Source organism: Dromiciops gliroides, chromosome 1 (genome assembly GCF_019393635.1).
Source record: "Dromiciops gliroides isolate mDroGli1 chromosome 1, mDroGli1.pri, whole genome shotgun sequence".
Lineage (NCBI taxonomy): Eukaryota > Metazoa > Chordata > Mammalia > Microbiotheria > Microbiotheriidae > Dromiciops > Dromiciops gliroides.
Genome location: NC_057861.1, coordinates 172699232 through 172719487, shown reverse-complemented (window position 1 = coordinate 172719487; position 20256 = coordinate 172699232). Strand labels below are relative to the sequence as shown.

Below are 20256 nucleotides of genomic sequence, written 5' to 3'. Positions count from 1 at the left end.
CTCGGCCGCGAATCTCCGCCCGTCCAGGACGGGGCGGTGGCGAGTCACCCGAGACCTTCAGTGGCGTGGAAGGCGACGGGCGCCAAAGGGGCAAGGTAAGGTGTTGGTTAGAGAGTAACAGGCTGGCAGGAGGGCGGGGCCGGTAGTCTACTCTTCCTAGGCTCCGCCCCTTTCCCCGCCCCCTCGCCTCGCCTCGCTCCTTCCCTCCTCTGTCTCTCTGTGCTTGCAGTGCGGGCTTCCCTTCCCTAGAGGGCGCGGCAGGAGCAGAGTGTGAGGCTGAGGGGAAGCCTTGGGAGCCTCGGCGCCGCGAGGGCGAGGGAGGGTGGGAGGAAGAGAGAGAGAGAGGCGGGAGAGGAGGGAGGCAGGCGCGAAAGGGAGGCGGGAGTGGGGGGCGGGGGTACGGCTGAGCCGAGCGGTGTGGGGTGTGTGTGTGTGCCTGGGCGTGCTCTGGGGCGTGTGTGCGCGCGTGTGTAAAACCTTATAGAGGTTGCGCCTGCCGCGCGCGGGGCAGAGGGAGGCTGGATACCCTGGACAGCGCATCACTTCCCTCCTCCGGGCCCGGAGCTCCAGAGACGCGGCCAGACATGGTGAGTGCGCGAGGAAGCGCTGGGGCAGGCACACTGGCCGAGGGGGCGGCGGCCGACCCTCCTCCCTCTGTCTCTACCACACCTGGCGGGGTCTCTTGCCTGCGCGCGCGCACACGCACCGACGGGAAGGGGCTCCAGCCCCCTCCTTGGCCGACCCCGTCGACCCCCGCCAGCCCTAGCCCTGCCCGGCGAATGCGGGTTCGCGCGCGAGCCCCACTCTGAGGGTGCGTGAGGGAAGTAATGTGCCCGTCGAGCGGGAGGCTGCCCGGCCACGGTGCTCGGCCCTTCGCAGTCACACCCCCGGGCACACCGCGCCGGGGACCCGCTCCGGATCTGTGTCCCCGGCCACCGACTGTGCTAGCCCTTCGAGGCCGACTCCCCTGACCTGCTCTTCGGGGGCAAGTGGAGAAGTAGCATGTCCAGCCAGATCCACGGGATTAGGCTAATCACCTACAAAGAGCCCGCCCGCCCGCCTGCCGGTCTGTCTGTCTGTCTGTCTGTCTGTCATGAGTACACACGCTTACAACTATGGTCACGGGGTTAGTCTTTAGCCCACTTCAAAGAATAGAAGACCTCATTAGTATGGGAACCCCCTTCCCGACCTCTCCCATCTCTCTTCGCACTTCAGTCTCTTTCTATGCTGACCATGTCCCATGGAACTACTGAATTTGGGGCACAGTTTGTCTGTTTTGGAAGAAAGGTACTGGTCTTGGCTTTCTCAAGACCTGAGTTCAAGCCTTGTCTTTAATAATTAATTGCTATGTGACTTTGGACAAGTTGCCTTATTCTGTTCCTCAGTTTCCTCATCTGTAAGATGGAAACAATCTATACCTCAGGAGGGGGCTCCAAGGAAGGAACTTGGTAGCCATAAAGCAGTTTAGAAATAAATTTGTCATTTCAGTTTTGTTTGGGACTGTTCTGTTTCTATCTGTATGATTGTAAGCGTCATTATGTACCCTTTAGTACACAACCTCTGCGATATTTATGGTATCTTCTTTCCAACAGTTGTCTTCACCTTCCAGTTCTTAAAACCTTGTTGCTGAATGTCAGTCTTTGTCCTCAGAGATAGGAATGGCTAGCTGGAGAACCTTTGCATTTATTATATACCATGCTATCAAAACTGGCATTAGGCAAAATCCTGGATAAGTTGTCTTCTGGGTCTCTCTCTCTCTCTGTCTCTTTCTCTGTCTCTGTCTGTCTGTCTGTCTGTCTGTCTGTCTGTCTGTCTCTGTCTCTGTCTCTCTCTCTTTCTCTGTCTCTGTCTCTGTCTCTGTCTCTCTCTTTTGGTGAGGCAGTTGGGGTTAAGTGACTTGCCCAGGGTCAGACAGCTAGTAAGTGTCAAGTGTCTGAGGGATTTGAACTCAGGTCCTCCTGAATCCAGGACGGGTGCTTTATCCACTGCCACCTAGCTGCCCCTCTGGGTCTCCTTCTTCCAAGATACATACAGTTACAATTTCCCATTAGACCCCATATTTCTGAATTGAGTCTTGCCCTCCTTAATTGTCCCAAGGCTATCCAGAACTTGTCGATGTTCCCTTCCCTTTCAGACCCCACACCCAAACTTACCAGCCCTATTTCTTATCCTCTCAGAGACCAGATGTTAACTTAATAGAATGACAAAATTACTCATGGTAATTTGGGAACCAATCATAAGATCATAAATTTAGAGTTGAAAGGGACTTTAGAGATCATCTAGTCTAGTCCACTTCCCCTCCTTGTCATTTCATAGCTAAGGAAATCCAGACTCAGAGATAAAGTGGCATAGATGGTAAATGGTGAAATAGAATTCTAACCTAATTCCTCTGATTCCAAATCAACTATTCTTCCTACTGCAAAAAGAGGTCTGACTGGCGTATAACCATTGGTGCATATTAACTGGGACTTTCTAGTCCTCTACCTTCCTTATCTAACCCATTGTTAGATGGCAGTCTAAAGGTAGTCAGATCAGATGAGATTTATGTTTTGAGAACTATCGTTCATAGCTTACAAGAAACCAACCATCTGTTTTTCTTGTGCATGGGATTGTCCCTGCATTTTGTGCTGTACTCTTCCTGGCTGACTACACTATATGTGGCTTCAATTTTGGAAGGCAGAGCCTTCTTGGGAATCAGATTTGGCTTTTCTACTTGGGGCTTATACTTTTGTTTTGAGGTGGATAGAATGAGAGTCCCTTCCTTCCTTCCTTCCTTCCTTCCTTCCTTCCTTCCTTCCTTCCTTCCTTCCTTCCTTCCTTCCTTCCTTCCTTCCTTCCTTCCTTCCTTCCTTCCTTCCTTCCTTTCTTTTTTGCAGGGCAATGAGGGTTAAGTGACTTGCCGAGGGTCACACAGCTAGTCAGTGTGAAGTGTCTGAGTTCACATTTGAACTCAGGTCCTCTTGAATCCAGGGCAGGTGCTCTATCCACTGAACCACCTAGCTGCCCTGAGAGTTTTTTCTTAATTGAAGGGTTATCATCTGGGAACTAAAATGAGAGAACCAAATCAAGAGAGAGGATACTTATAAACCTCTTGACTCTGTTGTTACAGTTTTTTCATATTGTAGCAAAAGGTGTAAATGTCCTTGATATTGATGCTTTTCAAAAGAAACTCTTTAAAAAGATTACAATGAAATGAAGTTTCTGGGTGTTAATTACATGAAACCTTGTAACACTCAGATTCATGTTTAAGATGAACTGAATGAAAGGAAAAGGAAATGCACTATCTAGTCTTTGTCAGATATTTTAATTATTTTGAGGTAATTCCTTTCCCAAGAGTTCGATTTGTAAATCTATTTGGATTGTGTATATTTAAGCCGGTGGTCTGGATGTGCTAGATCACTTAGATTTGTTAGTCATTATAATGTACTACCTGGAATCTTCAAAATCTGCTACTGAACTGATCACTGGAAGTTGAGAGGCAACTGAAAGTCATTATTATCTGGGAGGGTTTAAAGAGCACTGACTAAGGAAGAGAGTGGACTAGATGGCCTTTCTAATTCCTTTCCACTTTTATGATTCAGGACTACTGTCATCATGCTTCAGGGGCTGAACTAGTTATTTAAAATTTATTAATACCCACAACATGCAGTAATGTATTTACAGACCATAGAGAATCATTGTCTGTGGTTAGATTCAACCACAGGGCTCCCAGATTTCTGGTTGCTGGCATGTGGAATGATCTGTGCTTTTGCACTTTTAAGTAGGGGGCAAGGGATGGGAAGAGGAAGCAGTAGTGGTCTAGCCTTGGAAGCTCTTTCTCTGGCTTAGCATCATGGAAATTTGCCTAGTGTGCTAGGTGGAGGCTATCTAATGCTACTGCTTTCTCAAAGTTTACAAATTATACATTTGTACTTTAGCTTTCTCTAAATTATCTAGGATCTTTTTCTACTACCCATTCTAAAAGCTTAATGCCTACAAATAAATTCTTTAGTGGAAACTTTTAGAAATCACTGGGTGTATATTATTTTTTCTTTCATGTATATCCTTTTGTCATTTCTGGTTTTAATGGAAGTCCCCCAGAGCTGGGTCTCTAATTACTTTCTCATACTGACCACGTTTTCTGTAGTTCACGGATCTTATTAACACTTCTCTATCTGTTGTCACTATGTGTGAATTAAAATTTTCCTTCTTTTTTTAACCATTTGTACTCTTTTGAGTTCCTCATAGCTACATTAAGCTTTACACAACAGAAAGCTACTCGTCTTTCAGACTGTGTTCTCTCTGTTTCCTATCAATGATAGTAATTCCACCAGCTCTTCTGTCTACAGTGTCTGAAATTTGACTCTTCCCCCTCTTTTCTCTCCTACCCATGTTTTTGCCAGATATTCTTATATTTTCACTTGACAACATCTTTAAAAATTCCTTTTTTTTAACCCATTGCTATAGTTCAAAATACCAAATGTAGTGGCTATTTTTTGTCTTTAACTCTTTAGGTTTTCTTTCCTGTTCAGCAGAGTGGTTTAGTGGAAGAAACACTGGATTTGGAGTCAAACTATTCAAATCCCAGTTCTGATGATTATTAACTATGTGATCATGGGCATCAGTTTCTTCATATATAAAATGAGGGTAATCCTAACTATTCTACCTATATCATAAGATTATTATGAGTATCAAATTAATTAATTTATGAAAAGCATCTAATCCTAAAGCCTCTGTTGATATTTCTCCCATTTGCAGTAGTTTTCTTTCTTTCTGACTTGACTTTCTTTCATTTATACTTCATTTTTTATTTCTTTTCTTTTTATCCTCCTCTTTTTTCTTTCCCTCTCTACTTTCCTTCCCTATCACTCTTTTTCATGTCAAGTATAATAAATTTCATCTTTTTACCTTTGACCCACTATCCCTGTAATTCTATTTGTCTCCTTCATCTGTATTTTTCATGCTGTCATAAATAATCTTCATTTTCTTTATTGATACTATTACTAACTTTTCTCCTTTATCAAAGATTCAGAACTAAATGTCAACATAATGTCTTTTAGTGATAATATGATATTGAAAATATCCCTCAAAGTCATTAATAACATTAGAAAAATGCAGAAAGAATAATGAATTGAAAGGAGAAATAAAAAATACTCTCAGGGCTCTAAGATTCACTGTTATTTTCAACTAGTGGCACTGGGCTTGATACTTTCTTTATGCCAAGACATCTAAGCATAGAGTAGAAAAGAGCTTTCTTTAACTTCTCTCTTGTTTTTCCCCTTACCTAGGATTATAGCCAAGTAAATAGAGAAATCTAGTGAGATGTTAGAAATGGAGGAATCTAATAAGGTGTTGGAAATGGTTGAATTTTTTCTATGCACCTGTACTAGGTGTATAAGGAGAGAAACAGAGAGAGAGAGAGAGACAGAGACAGAGAGACAGAGAGAGAGACAGAGAGAGAGGAGAAAGAAAGATGGAAGGAAAGAAGGAAAGAGAAGGAAGGAAGAAAGAAGGAAGGAAAGAAACAAGAAGGATAGCAGTGTGGGGGTGGGTGGGGATGGGTAATTGGGATAGTTAACTGTCCTTACAAATACTGAAGACTTAGCTCCATTTCTCCCTTGCTTCAGTATCAACCTAAAGAGAGAAAAGAAAGGGGGAGTAAGAGAATCATTGAAGCTTAAAGATGGAAGGGATAGATCATTTAGTTCATCCCCTCAATTTACAGATTAGTAAACTGAGGACCAGAGAAGTAAAGTAATTTGTTCAAAGTCCAACAGTGATTGAATAGTAGGACAATGACTTAAACCCAGGTCTCCTCATTCCATGTCCAGAACTCTACACACCATATCATACTAACTTTCAAAGAGAATGGACAAACGTACCACCCAGGGATGCTTTAGATTTACTAAAAATTGCAAGGATGGATTCAAACCTACAAAAAAGTGATGCAATCACATTACACCTCATATCCTTACCCTTCCTTTAACTCAACTCCTATGTATAGAGAGAGTCCTAGAAAGGTATGAAAATAGCCCCAAATCATAGAGAGTGCGTGTCTAGGTTTCCTCTGGTTCTCCCTTTGCTCTGACTTTGCCACTATTTCCCTCTCAAGTGCTGGATATAAGATCAGCAAGATAACCTGTCAGTCTCCTTTTCTGTATAGTAGAATGTTGAACATGACACTGAATACTGGTCTGCTCTTTCCCATGAATGGAAAGATTATGTTTCACATAATCCTATGGGTACTGAATTCAACAAAAAGGGATAGTAAAAGAATGGAAATATTGGCAACATGCTTCTAAGCACTGCTATCATTATCCTAAATTTTAGGAAAATGGGCTTGCATCTCTGGTTGCCATAGCAATGTTTTCTTTTATATCAAAGATTTTTTCCCCCATGATAATCTATAACTCCCTTCCTATCTCTGTTTCTGTCTCTGTCAGTCTGACCCTCTCTGTCTCTCTCACATATAAGACAAGGACTGGACAGGTGATTTCATTGATATAGGAAACTCCCAGATAAGGAAACTCCTCCTACTAATGCAAGTCTGCACCTTTTCTGCAACATAGTCTTACAGAGTTGCCCAGAGCATTGAAAGATTAAGTGACTTGATTATTGTCACACAATAGTATGTGTCAGGATATGAATGTGGGTTGCTGTGACTCCAAGACCAGTTTTCTATCCCTTATGCCATTTATATATAAAATATGCACACAGAGTCAACAAGTCAACAAACATTCAAACATTTATCAAGCACTACATTCAAGGCATTGTGTCAGGCCCTGAGAGAAATATTAGACATAATCCTCTCACTTAAGGCCTCATAATCTAAGAGGAAAAATAAGATATATACGCAAAATAAATATAATACAAAGTGAAGTATGCTAACTGCCTAAAGGAGTATAAAGAGTATCTGGTAATGAAGAAGAACATTTAGGAAATTCATCAATTAAGGTACTTTTATATTGTTATTAATTTATATGTTTGAAGTAAGTTCTTCTTCCATAATCATCTATTTACTCCCTTTTAAGGCAACTCTGGATTTGATAATCTGGATTTATAGAAAAGATAAGATGGGGTGATTATTTACTTCTAAAAAATATCATAAGTTTCATTTAAATAATAAATACCCCTAGTGCATTTATATTATTTAAATAATAGGAATTTGTTTTCCACAAATATACGTTCAGTTGTGTCTGACTCTTCATGACCCCATTTGGGTTTTTTTTTGGCAAAGACACTGGAGTGGTTTGTCATTTCCTTCTCCAGCTCATTTTATGATGAGGAAACTGAGGCAAACAATGTTAAGTGACTTGCACAGGGTCACACAGCTAGTTACATGTCTGAGGCCAGATTTGAACTCAGTCAGGAGGGGTCTTCCTGACTCTAGGCCTAGGACTCTTTCCAGCTACTCATTTACATAAATACAGTTCTGAAAAATGCCTTACTTATGGTAAGTGCTAGGAACATAGATGCTTTTCTTTATTATATTGAAAGGTTAATTTTTTAATGTATACATTGTGTTTTTCTATCATCTTCATTTCCAAGTACACCTGCCTTTCCCTCCTTACCAAGAGAGGTCAAGTCCCTAAGAATAAGCAAAAGGAAGTGAAAACAACCCCAAGAAATTCTGGATAACTAACCAATACAATCAATTAAGTCTAACATACAGTGTTCTGTATCCATTGTCCCCTATCTCTATAAAAGAGGGAGGGAGGCCTATTTTCTTATCTTTTCTTTGGATAGAGCTTAACCATTGTAATTACACAAAGATGTGAATTTTTTGGTTATTGTTCTTTCCTTTTACACTATATATGTTGTTTGTTTTGCATCAGATATTCATTCAGGTTTTCTCATGTTTCCCACTAGTTAATTTTTCATCTAATCTATCATATCAGTATAAGGTTTTTGACTTTGTCAAAAATAGTAGGGGTGAAAGGACCTTTGAGAGAAAACAGTTATATAATATCTGAAATATCCCTTAACCAAGAGATATAGAAAAAAATCTGGGGATGTGATGTGACCTCTGGCTTCATGTGTGATATAAACAGGCCAAGATTTCAAACAAACAACTCTGGGAAGTTGGCTCCATTCCTCTGCAGCCTTAGCTTTTCCAGTGACCCTGACTGTTGGAACATGATATGTATAATACACCATTTTTCAGGATTCTCAGGAACCAGACTGAAGATACAAACAAAAAAAAGTTTTAAATACAAAATATTTATATTGGTAAATAATTTCAGAATCAGTTAACGAAAACATAAATAGCAATCACTATCAGTATTTATTAAAACTCGACTATGCTAAGAATCATGCTATGTTCTAAGGAAGATAAAGAATTTTGATAAAAGATAGCTCACAATTTATTTGGAGGGTAGGACACAAACATAGGTAGATATTATCTAAAAGTATCCTGCAATATTGAGTCTATATAAAAGATACTGGAGTAGTTTGCCATTTCCTTCTCCAGCTTATTTTACAGAGATATTACAGGATAAACAAGATAAACACATTAGACAGTTGTCCAAAATATAAGATAAAGCTAGCTAGACAATGTAATCCCAGGTCTTGAGTGTCAGGAAAGAAGAGTTTTAACTTTGCTTGGGATGCAGCAGGGGGGCCACTAAAGCCTTTTGAGAAGAGTAGTGACATAACAAGATCTAGGTAGCATCTGGGCAGTTAGGTAGCATAGTGGATAGAATACTTGACTTGTAGTCAGAAAAACCTGGCCTCAAATCCTGCTTCAGATACTGAATTGGTTGAGTCACTGTAAGCAAGACATAACCTCTCTCAGTCTCATTTTCTTCATTGTAAAATGTGGACAATTATAGCACCTACTTCACAGGGCTGTTGTAAAGATAGAATGAGATGACATGGGTAAAGTACTTTGCCAACCTTTTTAAAACTCTTTATAAATTCTGGAGGCAGTTAAGTGCCACAGTGGATAAAAGGCTGGAGTCAAGAAGTCCTGAATTCAAAGCCTGCCTTGGACACTTACCAGTAGTGTGACCCTGGGCAAGTCATTTAACCTCTGCCTACCTTTCCTTAACTGTAAAATGGAGATAATAATAACACCTATACCTCCCAGCATTGTCCTCATGATAAAATGAGATAACATTTGTAAAGTGCTTTGCAAACCTTAAGACATTTTTAAAAAGCTAACTATTAGCTATGTATACAAAGGCCTAGAGGGGGAGAAGAGAGAATGAATATGGAAAAGTTATTACAGTAGTCCAGATGGGTGGTAATGAGTGCCTATACCTGGAAGCTTACAGTAGAAATAGACAGGGGAATGGGTTTAAGAGAATTTTGAAATACGTGACCTCACGTACAGGTTGTGAGGTCAGGAATAGGGAAAACTCAGAGATTGCTTTAGATTAACTGGTCCAAGGACAATCACTTACTGTCAGAAAAGAAGGATTAAAAATCCTGTTCTTCTCAGTACTGCCTCCACTACATCAACCTGCTTCTCATAGGAAAAGGGTAATTTAAAAGGAAATAACTCCCCTCAGTTAATCAACAAGTATTTCTTTTTTTGTTTTTGTTTTGTTTTGTTGTTGTTGTTGTTTGGGGGGGGGTTGTGGGGCAATGAGGGTTAAGTGACTTGTCCAGGGTCACACAGCTAGTAAGTATCAAGTGTATGAGGCTGGATTTGAACTCAGGTCCTCCTGAATCCAAGGCCAGTGCTTTATCCACTGTACCAAATAGCTGCCCCAGAAGTATTTCTTAGTAGCCTTCTATGTGCTAGGCACTGTGTCAGGCTCTAGGAATATAAATACAATGAATGAACAATCCCTGTTCAAAAGAAACTACTTGAACAAAGTTGTCTATGATTTACATAAACCTCATTGGTTGAAAGTTTCACTCAATTATAAAGATTTTATTGAGGCATAGGTTTTCAAATATGCATCTCTTGTGTAAAGTAAGGTGCAACTTACCTGACTTGACTCAATTAGGTTAGTGGCAAAGGATTTAGCTAAGATTCTTTGATTCTCTCATTAGTATATGTTCTTTAAACTAGAGGAGAAAAGTTAGACAATGTGGTTTGCCCCAGCCTGAGCCATTTATCTTTATATTCTGACACCTTCTTTTTATAGTTGTTAGCCAGAGAGACCATGGTGGCTTTTTGGTTAGTTTTTTTTTTCTTTTTTTTAGTGAGACAATTAGGGTTAAATGACTTGCCCAAGGTCACACAGCTAGTAAGTGTTAAGTGTCTGAGGCTGGATTTGAACTCAGGTACTCCTGACTCCAGGGCCGGTGCTCTATCCATTGTGCCACCTAGCTGCCCCTGGTAAGTTTTTTTAAAGCCTACAGCCCAATGATCTGCACTAAATAACTTCTGTGGAAACTTTTTTCCTTAATGGCTGTCATTATTTTGTCATTATTTATAGAGGATTTAGTGCAGCAAAACACAAGAGAAAAAGGCTGAGCACTTGAACATGGATTCCCTGCTTTTGGTAAATGTCTGTGGGCATGGAAGAGAGAGGTTGGATATTATCATCAGTTATTGGTAGTTTATGTGTATTTTAATGTACACACACACACACACACACACACACACACACACACCCAGAGCAGTTAGGTGGTACAGTGGGGATGAAGTGCTGGGCCTGGAGTCAGGAAGATCCCTCTTCCTGAGTTCAAATTTGTCTTCAGATACTTCCTAGCTGCCTGACCCTGGGTAAGTCACTTAACCCTGTTAGCTTCAGTTTCCTCTTTTGTCAAATGATCTGGAGAAGGAAATGGCAAACCACTCTAGTATTTTTGCCAAGAAAATCCCAAATGGGATCATGAAGAGTCAGACATGACCAAAAAACATCTGAACAACAATAACAAAATGTAGATATGTGTGTATGTATGTGTGTGCATATACATAGCTACACATATATACAGTTATACATATATATGCAGAAATACTTAGTCTGAGCTGTCTCTAATACTACACACTTAAGAAAGATAGCAACACCAAATTCCTCATATTATATAGCTTGACAATTCAATTAAAGTTTTGTATATCTGTTGTAATTCTCATTTTCTTACCCTTAAAGAACTCTGTCTTTGATTTTTTAAAAACGGGAATAAAAGTTTACTTGAAGAAACTGCAGTTTCCATAGGAATGTTTTTAAAATGTTTCCAAAACATCAATTTCAAAACCAGAAGCTCAGGAACGTTTATTCTCTGTTTTTATATGTACATTTATAACCCATTTACAAGCAAAACAACTTGCTGACTTGAATTTTGTGAGCCAACATGCCAAGAATCCAGCCAAAGAATAGTGGGATGTAGACTATAGGGGGATGAATAACTGGTATAGACTTCAAGTAGGATTATCTTTTCAAGGATTTCTCTCTTGATTCAGTGTCAAATAAGTTACAGATAATTCCACCCAAATAGTATTTTCCTTGGAGTGGCCTTTATGTTCATTTTCTTTTTCCTTCACTAGCAAGTAAAGTCAGTAGTACTACTATCCTGAAAGGCTAGGAATGCTCTTTTCTTTTAAAAAATTATTTTATCAACTTAATTTTGCATGTTAGGCAGTGTGTCTTTGTGGATAGAAAGCCAAGGATGGAGTGAGGAAGAACTGAGTTCAGTTCTGGCTATGTGATCCTAGGCAAATTATTTAAATTCTCAGGGCTCCAGAATCTAAGACTCTAAGTTGCAGAGCATACACTGGTAAAGGGGGCCTCCTCACCAAGTAGTTCCTATACCAATTAAATCATAGTTCTGGACAAAAAAAAAATAGGTAACCAAAAACAATTGAATTAATACTTTTTTCTTTTGAAAAACATCCTGCTTGCTCCTATGCATACTCTACTAAACTTTATGAAACAAATGTACTCTTCAAGACTCCCTAGATTCTACTGTTTCATAGACTTTTAGAACTAGAAAGAGTTAGAGATTATCTTGGTCAACACCCTCCTTTCTCAGGCAAAAAGACTTATCTGTGCCCAAGGCATAGAGCCAGTGAATAATAGATCTGAGACTAAAATGCAAGTCCTTTTTCTTTTTCCCTAAACTACATGGCTACTCATCTCCTAAGGAAAGAAAAAGTGATTTAGTCAAGGAAGGACTGTCTGGAGATTCAGGAGAATGGGGTGAGGAACTTAAACCCAACAGCATAGAAACATATTTAGGACTGAAAGGGGTCTTAGAAAAGGACAGGGGATTGGCTCCAGGATTAAAAAATGAAGGTGACAGGTAAGGATGTAGAAATAGAGATTTGGAAGGGGACGGATCTAGAGAAAAAAATGAGAGATCTGGAGTTGCTTTCCTTAAATGAATTGTTACTAAATTCTGACTAGTGATACTTTGCTACCTACTTTCCAACTTTTGTTTCTATTAAGTGCCTGTTGATAAATGTTGACTTGATGTATATATTGTGCAGAATTTCTTTAGCAATCACGTGTCATGAAATAATCTTTGGACATGATATTTATCATTAGTAAAACTGTAATTAGTAAAACTGTAATTCAATTTGAGAAAGCCAAAGAACATTCAAGGTGAAGAAATCATGTAAGACTCCACAACACTTGTTTTCTAATGGAAACATTAGCTTCTGAATCATAGCCTATGCAGGAGGGGCCCATAAGTACTTGACAATGACTGTGTATTGAATGATAAGTTAAACTACACAGAAAATTAAAAACAATTATTAAATAAACTTTAACCCCAAGTTGTAATCACTGAGTAAAAATAAGGAGAGACTTAACTATGATATTATATAATCATGAACTTTTACCTTTTGTCTTTTTCTTTTTGCCTGCAAGTCTCAGGTAGATTTTCTTAGGATTTCTGAATCCATAGATCATACAAGTGATTCCTGTGCTTTATAGATTTTTAAATAATATTCTATTATTATTATTATTAAATGATAGTTTCCTTCAAATAAAAGTGTTTTATAGGACAATTTTTAAAAATGTAAAGTAAACTTAATGTTATTTATACTTTTATTAAATTTACTGTAAGAATGTTTTAAAAAGTGGTTTTCTAAATATTACCAAAAGTGCTTCATTTCAAAACTAATTTTACACTGAACTTCTCTAAAACATAGTAAATCTGTTTCTGTTGAGAACATCATTATCTTTTCCAGTCACCTAGAGCCCCAATCTCCCAAGTCATCCCCAATTCTTCATTTTCTCTTATCCTTCATATCCAAGTCTTGGCTTTTCTACCTACACAATAACTTTCCCATGTATCTCCTTCTCTCCATTCTCATGGCCACCACTTCTCTAGTTCAGGTCCTTGTGACCTTTTGCCTGTGTCATTAATTACCCAGCCTCCTAATTGGTCTCGGTCTCCAGCCTCTTCCCTTTCCAATATTTCTCCACAGAGCCACCAAATTGATATTTCCAAAATATGTCTCACTTTGTAAGTTTTCTGCTAAGTAAGCTTTTTTGTTTTTATATTATCTCTAAGATAAAATACAAATTCTTGGGGCAGCTAGGTGACACAGTGGATAGAGCAGCGGCCCTGGAGTCAGGAGGACCTGAGTTCAAATCCAGCCTCAGACACTTGACACTTACTAGCTGTGTGACCTTGGGCAAGTCACTTAACCCTAATTGCCTCACCCCCCAAAAAATGCTTAAAAAATATAAACTCCTCTGATTGGCATTGAAAGCCCTTTACAACTTGGTTCCAACCTACTTTTTAAAACTGATTTCATATTATTCCCCCTTGTGAATTCTACATTCCCACCAAACTGGCCTACTTGCTGTTTATTCTCCAAGCTATCCACCTTGCCTAGAATGTTTTCCCTTCTCATCTCTTCTTCACTATAGCTCCTTTTTTCCTAGTTTCCTTCAGGCTTGAGCTCACATGACAGCTTGAGGCCTTTCCTGCTTTTGCCTTCCCCATTTGATAGTGCACTTTCTCTCACCCAACTTTGTATTTTCAGTGTTTTTATTATCATATTTACTGATCTGTGTACCTATTGTTTTCTTCCAGCAAGACACTCAGTTCCTAAAAGGTAAAAATTGCTTTTGTTCTAATCTTTGTGGCTCCAGGGCCTAGGCCAGTGCCAGCGACATATTGTATGCTTAATAGATGCTTGTTGAATTAAATCCAAATGAATGAACTAGGGATGCAAAACTGAAATTCTGCCTTTGAAGGTAGTTAGACACTGAATTACTGGAAAACCACAGTTGGTCTTAGGTGGTCAAAGTTCCCTCTTTAACCTAAAACAATTCCTCTTGATCTTACTACCAAGGAGAGAAACTGTTGCAAATCTTAATAACAAAGCAAAACAACTGGCTTTGTTTTCAGAGGAAGTAGATTAAGGCCTAATATGGTTTTATGAGATTAGGAAGAGGCAAGTACCTTACATCATATGGGTAATCCAATCCTAATATAGCTTCTAGTTTACTTTTAAAAATATGTTTATTATTAAAACCAGAATGGGAAGTCCAGTTTTCCCATTCATAGTATACATTCATTAAAGATTACTTTCTTATTTCTTACTCAATAAGTCAATGAATCTTTATTGAGAACCTGCTGTTTGCATGAATCCATGCTATACTCAGTGGAGGATATTAAGAGGAATGAAACCAATAGTTTTACTTAGTGGGGTATCTAGAATGATCCAATCTTTTGGCCTGAGTACCAGAATTTAGAGTGTGTTGGCAGTGCCTATCTCCCTTCAGTTAGGAAGGACACAGGCATTTAGCATCTAGTTAATAAGAATAATAAAATTTAAGTAGGAGGTTACCAGATGATGCTTTTGCTTACCAGAGCTTACAACTCAGGTTATCTCTTCCCCAGCCTGACACTGTTCCTTTTGCCATAGCAGCTTCTCCAGTGGCAGCCTACAGTCTCTGCACAGTGGGGTGAATGTTTGGGGCAGTGGTGTCCCACAGTCATTCCCCTAGCAAGGTCCCGAGATTTAATGTTTCACTCCTCAAGTTCCCTCTGTTCCTATGCTCAACTTACTCTGGTCCCTAGAATTGTTAGTTATAGCTTTAACCAAGAAAAATTACCTAACCAGGAGGTACTTACGAACTAGTTAGGGAAAATAATATAAGGCGAATAGTAAATGAGTGGGATAGACAATGAGTACTGCAGGGGTTCAGCAAAGGGAGGAGGTGATATTTGAGCTAGACTGAAGAATGAGTAAAATCTCTGTAGGTAGAGAATAGCAGCAGCATTCAATCTATGTCTATTTCTGCAGGTAGAGTCAGGCAATGGCAATGAATCCCTTATCCAGTACAATATTAGAAGTATTTATTTAAAAAAATAAATCATTCATTTGGGTTATCCAGTCTTAAAATGCATAAACGATAACTGGCTTGAAATCTGTATCTTTGGAGAAAATACTTAGTAAGATCAAAGAGCCATGGGAGTACTGGAGTATATAAATGACTAATTTAGTCCTCATAATTGCTAAGAAATAAAGCCTATAGAGGGTTAATATGAAGAATATATCACTATAGGAAAGGCAGAGTGAATTAACCGCATGGAATACAGGCCAAGAGAGTCATTTGCAATAGAATGGCATCTTTTCTCTCTCAGGGGTCATTTGCCTTTATCATGTTGACCACAGCTATTTTTCCTGAACTTTTCACAGAAAGGGAACTTAGAGGGCAGCTAGGTGGCACAGTGGATAGAGCACTGGCCCTGGATTCAGAAAGACATGAGTTCAAATTTGACCTAGGACACTTGATACTTACTAGCTGTGTGACCCTGGGCGAGTCACTTAACCCCAATTGCCTCACCAAAAAGAAAGGAAGGAAGGAAGGAAGAAAGAAAGAAAGAAAGAAGGAAGGAAGGAAGGAAGGAAAGAAAGGGAACTTGAAGAAAAGCTGCAGAGAAATACAACCATAGCTATAGCTTTGCCTTGACCTTTTTCTACTGACAAGCAACACTGAACAAGTGTAGCTGCTGATTTGGTGAAGTCACTGGAATGTAATATTTAATTGTTCATTTTGCTATCCAGGACTCCAAGTAGTGCTAATTATATAAGTGTTGAATTGCACGAGTAATTTGCATAGGAGATGTTGGTGATGAGAACAAGTTCTGAAATATATCATGAAACACTCATACATAGATTTATGTCTCTTGTAAATTTATAAAAATGTGTAAAATTGCTGAACTGTTTTCATTATTTATCATTAAATTAGTAGGAAAATGAATATGTTCCCTTGAAGGGTTAAATCTACAGGCATTTCACAACTTATTGGGAATTACTTTACCCAGCTAATTCAGTTTATAATGAATAGATTTTCTGAATGCAAAAGGTATTTTTGAAGGACAGTGTCCCCAACTAATTTTGTTTGAGTACAGAATTGATGTAAGGGAATAGTGGTAGACAAGTCTGTAAATGTGATTAAAAGATCTAATTGTGGCAAGCATTGACAATCAGGCTAAATAGTTTGAGTTTTATTCTGTAGATTATAGGAAGCTATTAAAAGATTGTGAGAAGACCTATGATATAATAAGAATAAGAATAAGTAGCATTTATACAGCATTTTAAGTTTGCAAAACACGGTACATGTGTTATTTCATTTAATCCTTACAACAATTCTGGGAAGTAGGTACTATTCTCATTTTATAGATGAAGAAACTGAAGTTGAGAGGTTACCTGACTTGTCCAGGCTCGTATAGCTAATAAGCGTTTAGGGCAGGATTTGAACTCAGGTCTTCTTGACTCCAAGTCCAACACACTATCCACTGCACTACCTAGCAGTCTCTACACATAAAGCAATGCTTTAAGGAAAATTAATCCAGTAGTGGTCTTAAGGATGGATTGAAGGAGGAAAAACTAAAATCGAGATGAGAAGTTATTCAACTATATTCCTAGTATAGGACAATCACAAGGATCAATGAGGGCACTAGCAATAGTCATTCTTTTGTGTGGTTTTTTTTTTTTCTGTTGACAATTCTAGAAAGTCCTTTAAGCCTTAGCCAGTTACTGTTTACTTATGTGGGGCAAAATGTCCTTTTGTCCTGTGTCAATGGATTTTAATTATAATTGTCAGGTGTCACCTTTTAGTGGTGAGAAAGTGATTCAGATATCTGTCCTCTTAGTTCTTGGCTTTATTCCTGAAGACCTGAGCTTGAACTGCAATTGTAATTAAGGAGAGAGAGAAATTGAAGCCATGTACTTGTTTCCAAAATTATTTTGTATTGAATAGTTCTCAACTAAGGTTAAACCTGATATGTCAAACTAAAAAGCTATCTTGAAGGTGATTTTATGAGTTTGAATCAGATTTAGAATCCCAAGAGTTCTATGAATATCATTAAGCTGCTACTCAGAGTTTTTGTCTATCCATACTTGTATCTTATTCCTAGATAATGAGCTAAGTACTCTATTAATTTAATGTCTCGACTTTAACAACTCATTCTAGAAAAAATACATACCTCATCCAGCTAGGTGGTATAGTTGCTAGAGCTCAGGACCTAAGGTCAGGAAGACCTGAGTTCAAATCCTATCTCAAACACTTGCTAGCTATGTGGTACTTGGAAAGTGACTTAAGCTCTCTCTGTCTCAGTTTCCTCATCTGTAAAATGGGAAAAATAACACCACCTACCTCCCAGGGTTGTTGTGAGGATAAAATGAGATATTTGCAAAGTGCTTTGTAAAAGCACCATAGAAATGCTAGTTACTATACTTTTTCTAGCTCCCTTTGGACTCCTTTCCATTTGAACTACCTCATGCTTCCTCCCCCATCTCCCCAGAAACTGAGAGTCTTCATAATAATAACTTAAATTTATGTAGTCTTTTATAGTTTCAAACCACTTTCCTCTCAGTAACACTGTGAGTTAGACAGTACAAACATGTTTTCCATTTTATAGATAAGTTAATCAGGACTCCAAAAGGTTGAATGATTTGCCAGGAAGTAGTAAAGCCTGGACTCTGGACAGAGATCACGTTTCCTGATTCCTATTCCCGGGTTGTTGTTTTTTAAACTATGCTCCAGCTATAAAAAATTTTGTTTCCATATCTGATCTAGCCCTACTTTCCAGCTCCAAAATTTCTCCTGTTTCTTGCCTCATTCAAAACTTCTACTCACTATAGATCTGCTTGTGCCAATATATCAGGAATCTGTGATTTTGTAGGTGAGGCACACAGTCTATAACTTAGGTAATAGAGAACTGCTTTAGGTTCAGAGAGATTAAGACTTACCTTTGGCCATCCAGCTGGTAAATGCCGAATGTAGGATTCAAACTTAGGTCTTCCTGACTCCAAGTTCACTACGGTTCACACTCCACCTTGCTGCAGAAAGAGTTATAGTCCTTTCCTTCCTAGCCTTTCCTTATTTCTATGTTTTTAAATCTACACATTTTCCTGCAAGGGTTGTAGGTTTTAAAGTAGTAATATAAATTACCCTACATGCATTTTCATAGACCATTTCCCATACCTGGAACACACACCCTTCTTCTCACTGTCTCTTGAAATTCTTTTCTTTCAAGACCCAGCTCAGGTACTACCTATTCCATGAAGACTCCTTGATTCTCCCAGCTGAAAGTAATCTTCAAAGTTTCCTAGAGGACTTTGGCTGGATTTATCCTTTGATGTTATTACATTGTAAATTGTATTACACTGATGTGTATACATGCTTCCTACCCCATACTGTAAGCCCTTTGGAGGCAGGAATTGTTGTTTTAATCTTTTTATGCTCAGGATTTAGCACAGTGCCTTACATATATAAATATATATGTTACACTTATAAATGTTTATTGAATTGAATTCCATTATCAAAAAGGAATGTTTATAAAACAATTATTCATCAGACAATTATTAATAAATTATCAATTTTATTGACAATATTCTGAACTAGGCCAGTCCAATCATTTAGGCTCAGAGATTAAAAATGCAATTAGGAGCTCAAGAAGTATCAAGTGCAGCAACAACTAATTTACAAATAACAAGAAATCAAAATGCATACAAATTCTAAATTTAAAAGGCTATAAAACGATTCTACCTCCAAAGTTACCATGGCAACCTACCACAGCTTCTACCAGTCACACTAGGTTAGGAACTCAGGATGATATCCCCTTAGAATCAGGAAGATGTCAAGTGTAACTTCTGATTCCATTCCCTCATAGGCCAAGCTTCTTCTGCTTCAGGCTGCTAAATGGCCTCTCCAACCTTTAAAGGACCAATTTAGGTTATATACCAAGAGCCATCTCTCATTTCATAGGGTGCTGGATAGGGCTGCCTAAGAAAAAGGGACAAGGAAAGGGTGAGAGGGAAAGGAGAAGGAAGAGATGCGGGTTACTCTACAGGATCCTGACTTCATGTAGTAGGCACAGCAGCGTATCTTCTCCTCAAGCCATGCTCCTCCTGACCCCCTGGTACCGTACTCACTACCTACATAAAGCAAGTACAGCTCCTGCCACAGAAATTGAACATTGTCTTTTTGTCTCATTAAAAAATTAAATAAAATCTTGGTAATTTTACAATATAGTTTAAACAACACCAAATTATAGTAAAAACTTACTTATACATGATGGCTATATGTCCATATTGTGCTTCAGACCAAAGCACATTTAATAACAAACTTTCTGGAATTAAAAAAATTTAAATGAGAGTGGCCCATAGGATCAGTAGGAAAAATGTTTATTCTCTGTGATTCCATGAATCTAATGGTCATCTTTCCTGAAAAGTAAAGATAGATAAAGCAGTGTTTTTTCTGTGGGTTTTGGGGTCAGGACCAGTTTTTTTTCTTTGAGTTTCTAAGGATTCTATCTTCTCCACCCAAAGAAGTGAAATAGAGATGACAGCCTAAATGAATTCTAATTCAACAGAAGGATATTTAAGGCACTGTAACAGGTGCTCAAGATGTAGACATGAAAGCAACATGATTCTTCCCCTCCAAGACCTTCTCCATGTATACAAAGAAGTAAGATAATTTGAGGAAGGAGCATTAACAGTTTGTGGGATCAGGGAAGACTTCATGGAAGAGGTGACACCAAACAATCCAGAAAGGAAGAGAACAATTCATACAGGTAGAGGTGAGGAAGAAATGCATTTCCAGGCATGGAGTTGGGAGGAGTATTTGAATGAATGTATGGGACAGATGGGTTGACTACAGTATGTCACACTAAGGGTAGAAACTCAGTTCATTTTGGTTGGGATGTAGAATATGTGGAATACAAATGGAAAAATGGTTGAAGTCAGACAACAGTCAGACCAAGGAGTTAATTTTTTTCTAGACGTGTATGGATTTAAAAAAATTTTTTTGGTGTATGGATTCTTTTCCATATAAATATTTTATTATTTTCCAGTTACATGTAGAGATAGTTTTCAACATTTGTTTTTATAAGATTTCTTGTTTCAAA

The 20256-nt window shown here is 38.6% G+C and overlaps 1 protein-coding gene across 1 annotated transcript in view; it reads left to right on the top strand.

The window, feature by feature from the left end:
• The first annotated feature begins 408 nt into the window (after positions 1-408).
• ELOVL2 (ELOVL fatty acid elongase 2) overlaps positions 409-20256 on the top strand; it is a 101063-nt gene continuing 81215 nt past the window's right edge. The window contains exon 1 of the mRNA XM_043976533.1: positions 409-587. Coding sequence (XP_043832468.1) covers positions 585-587 — 3 coding nt within the window. The 5' untranslated portion in view covers positions 409-584. The remainder of the gene's footprint in view (positions 588-20256) is intronic.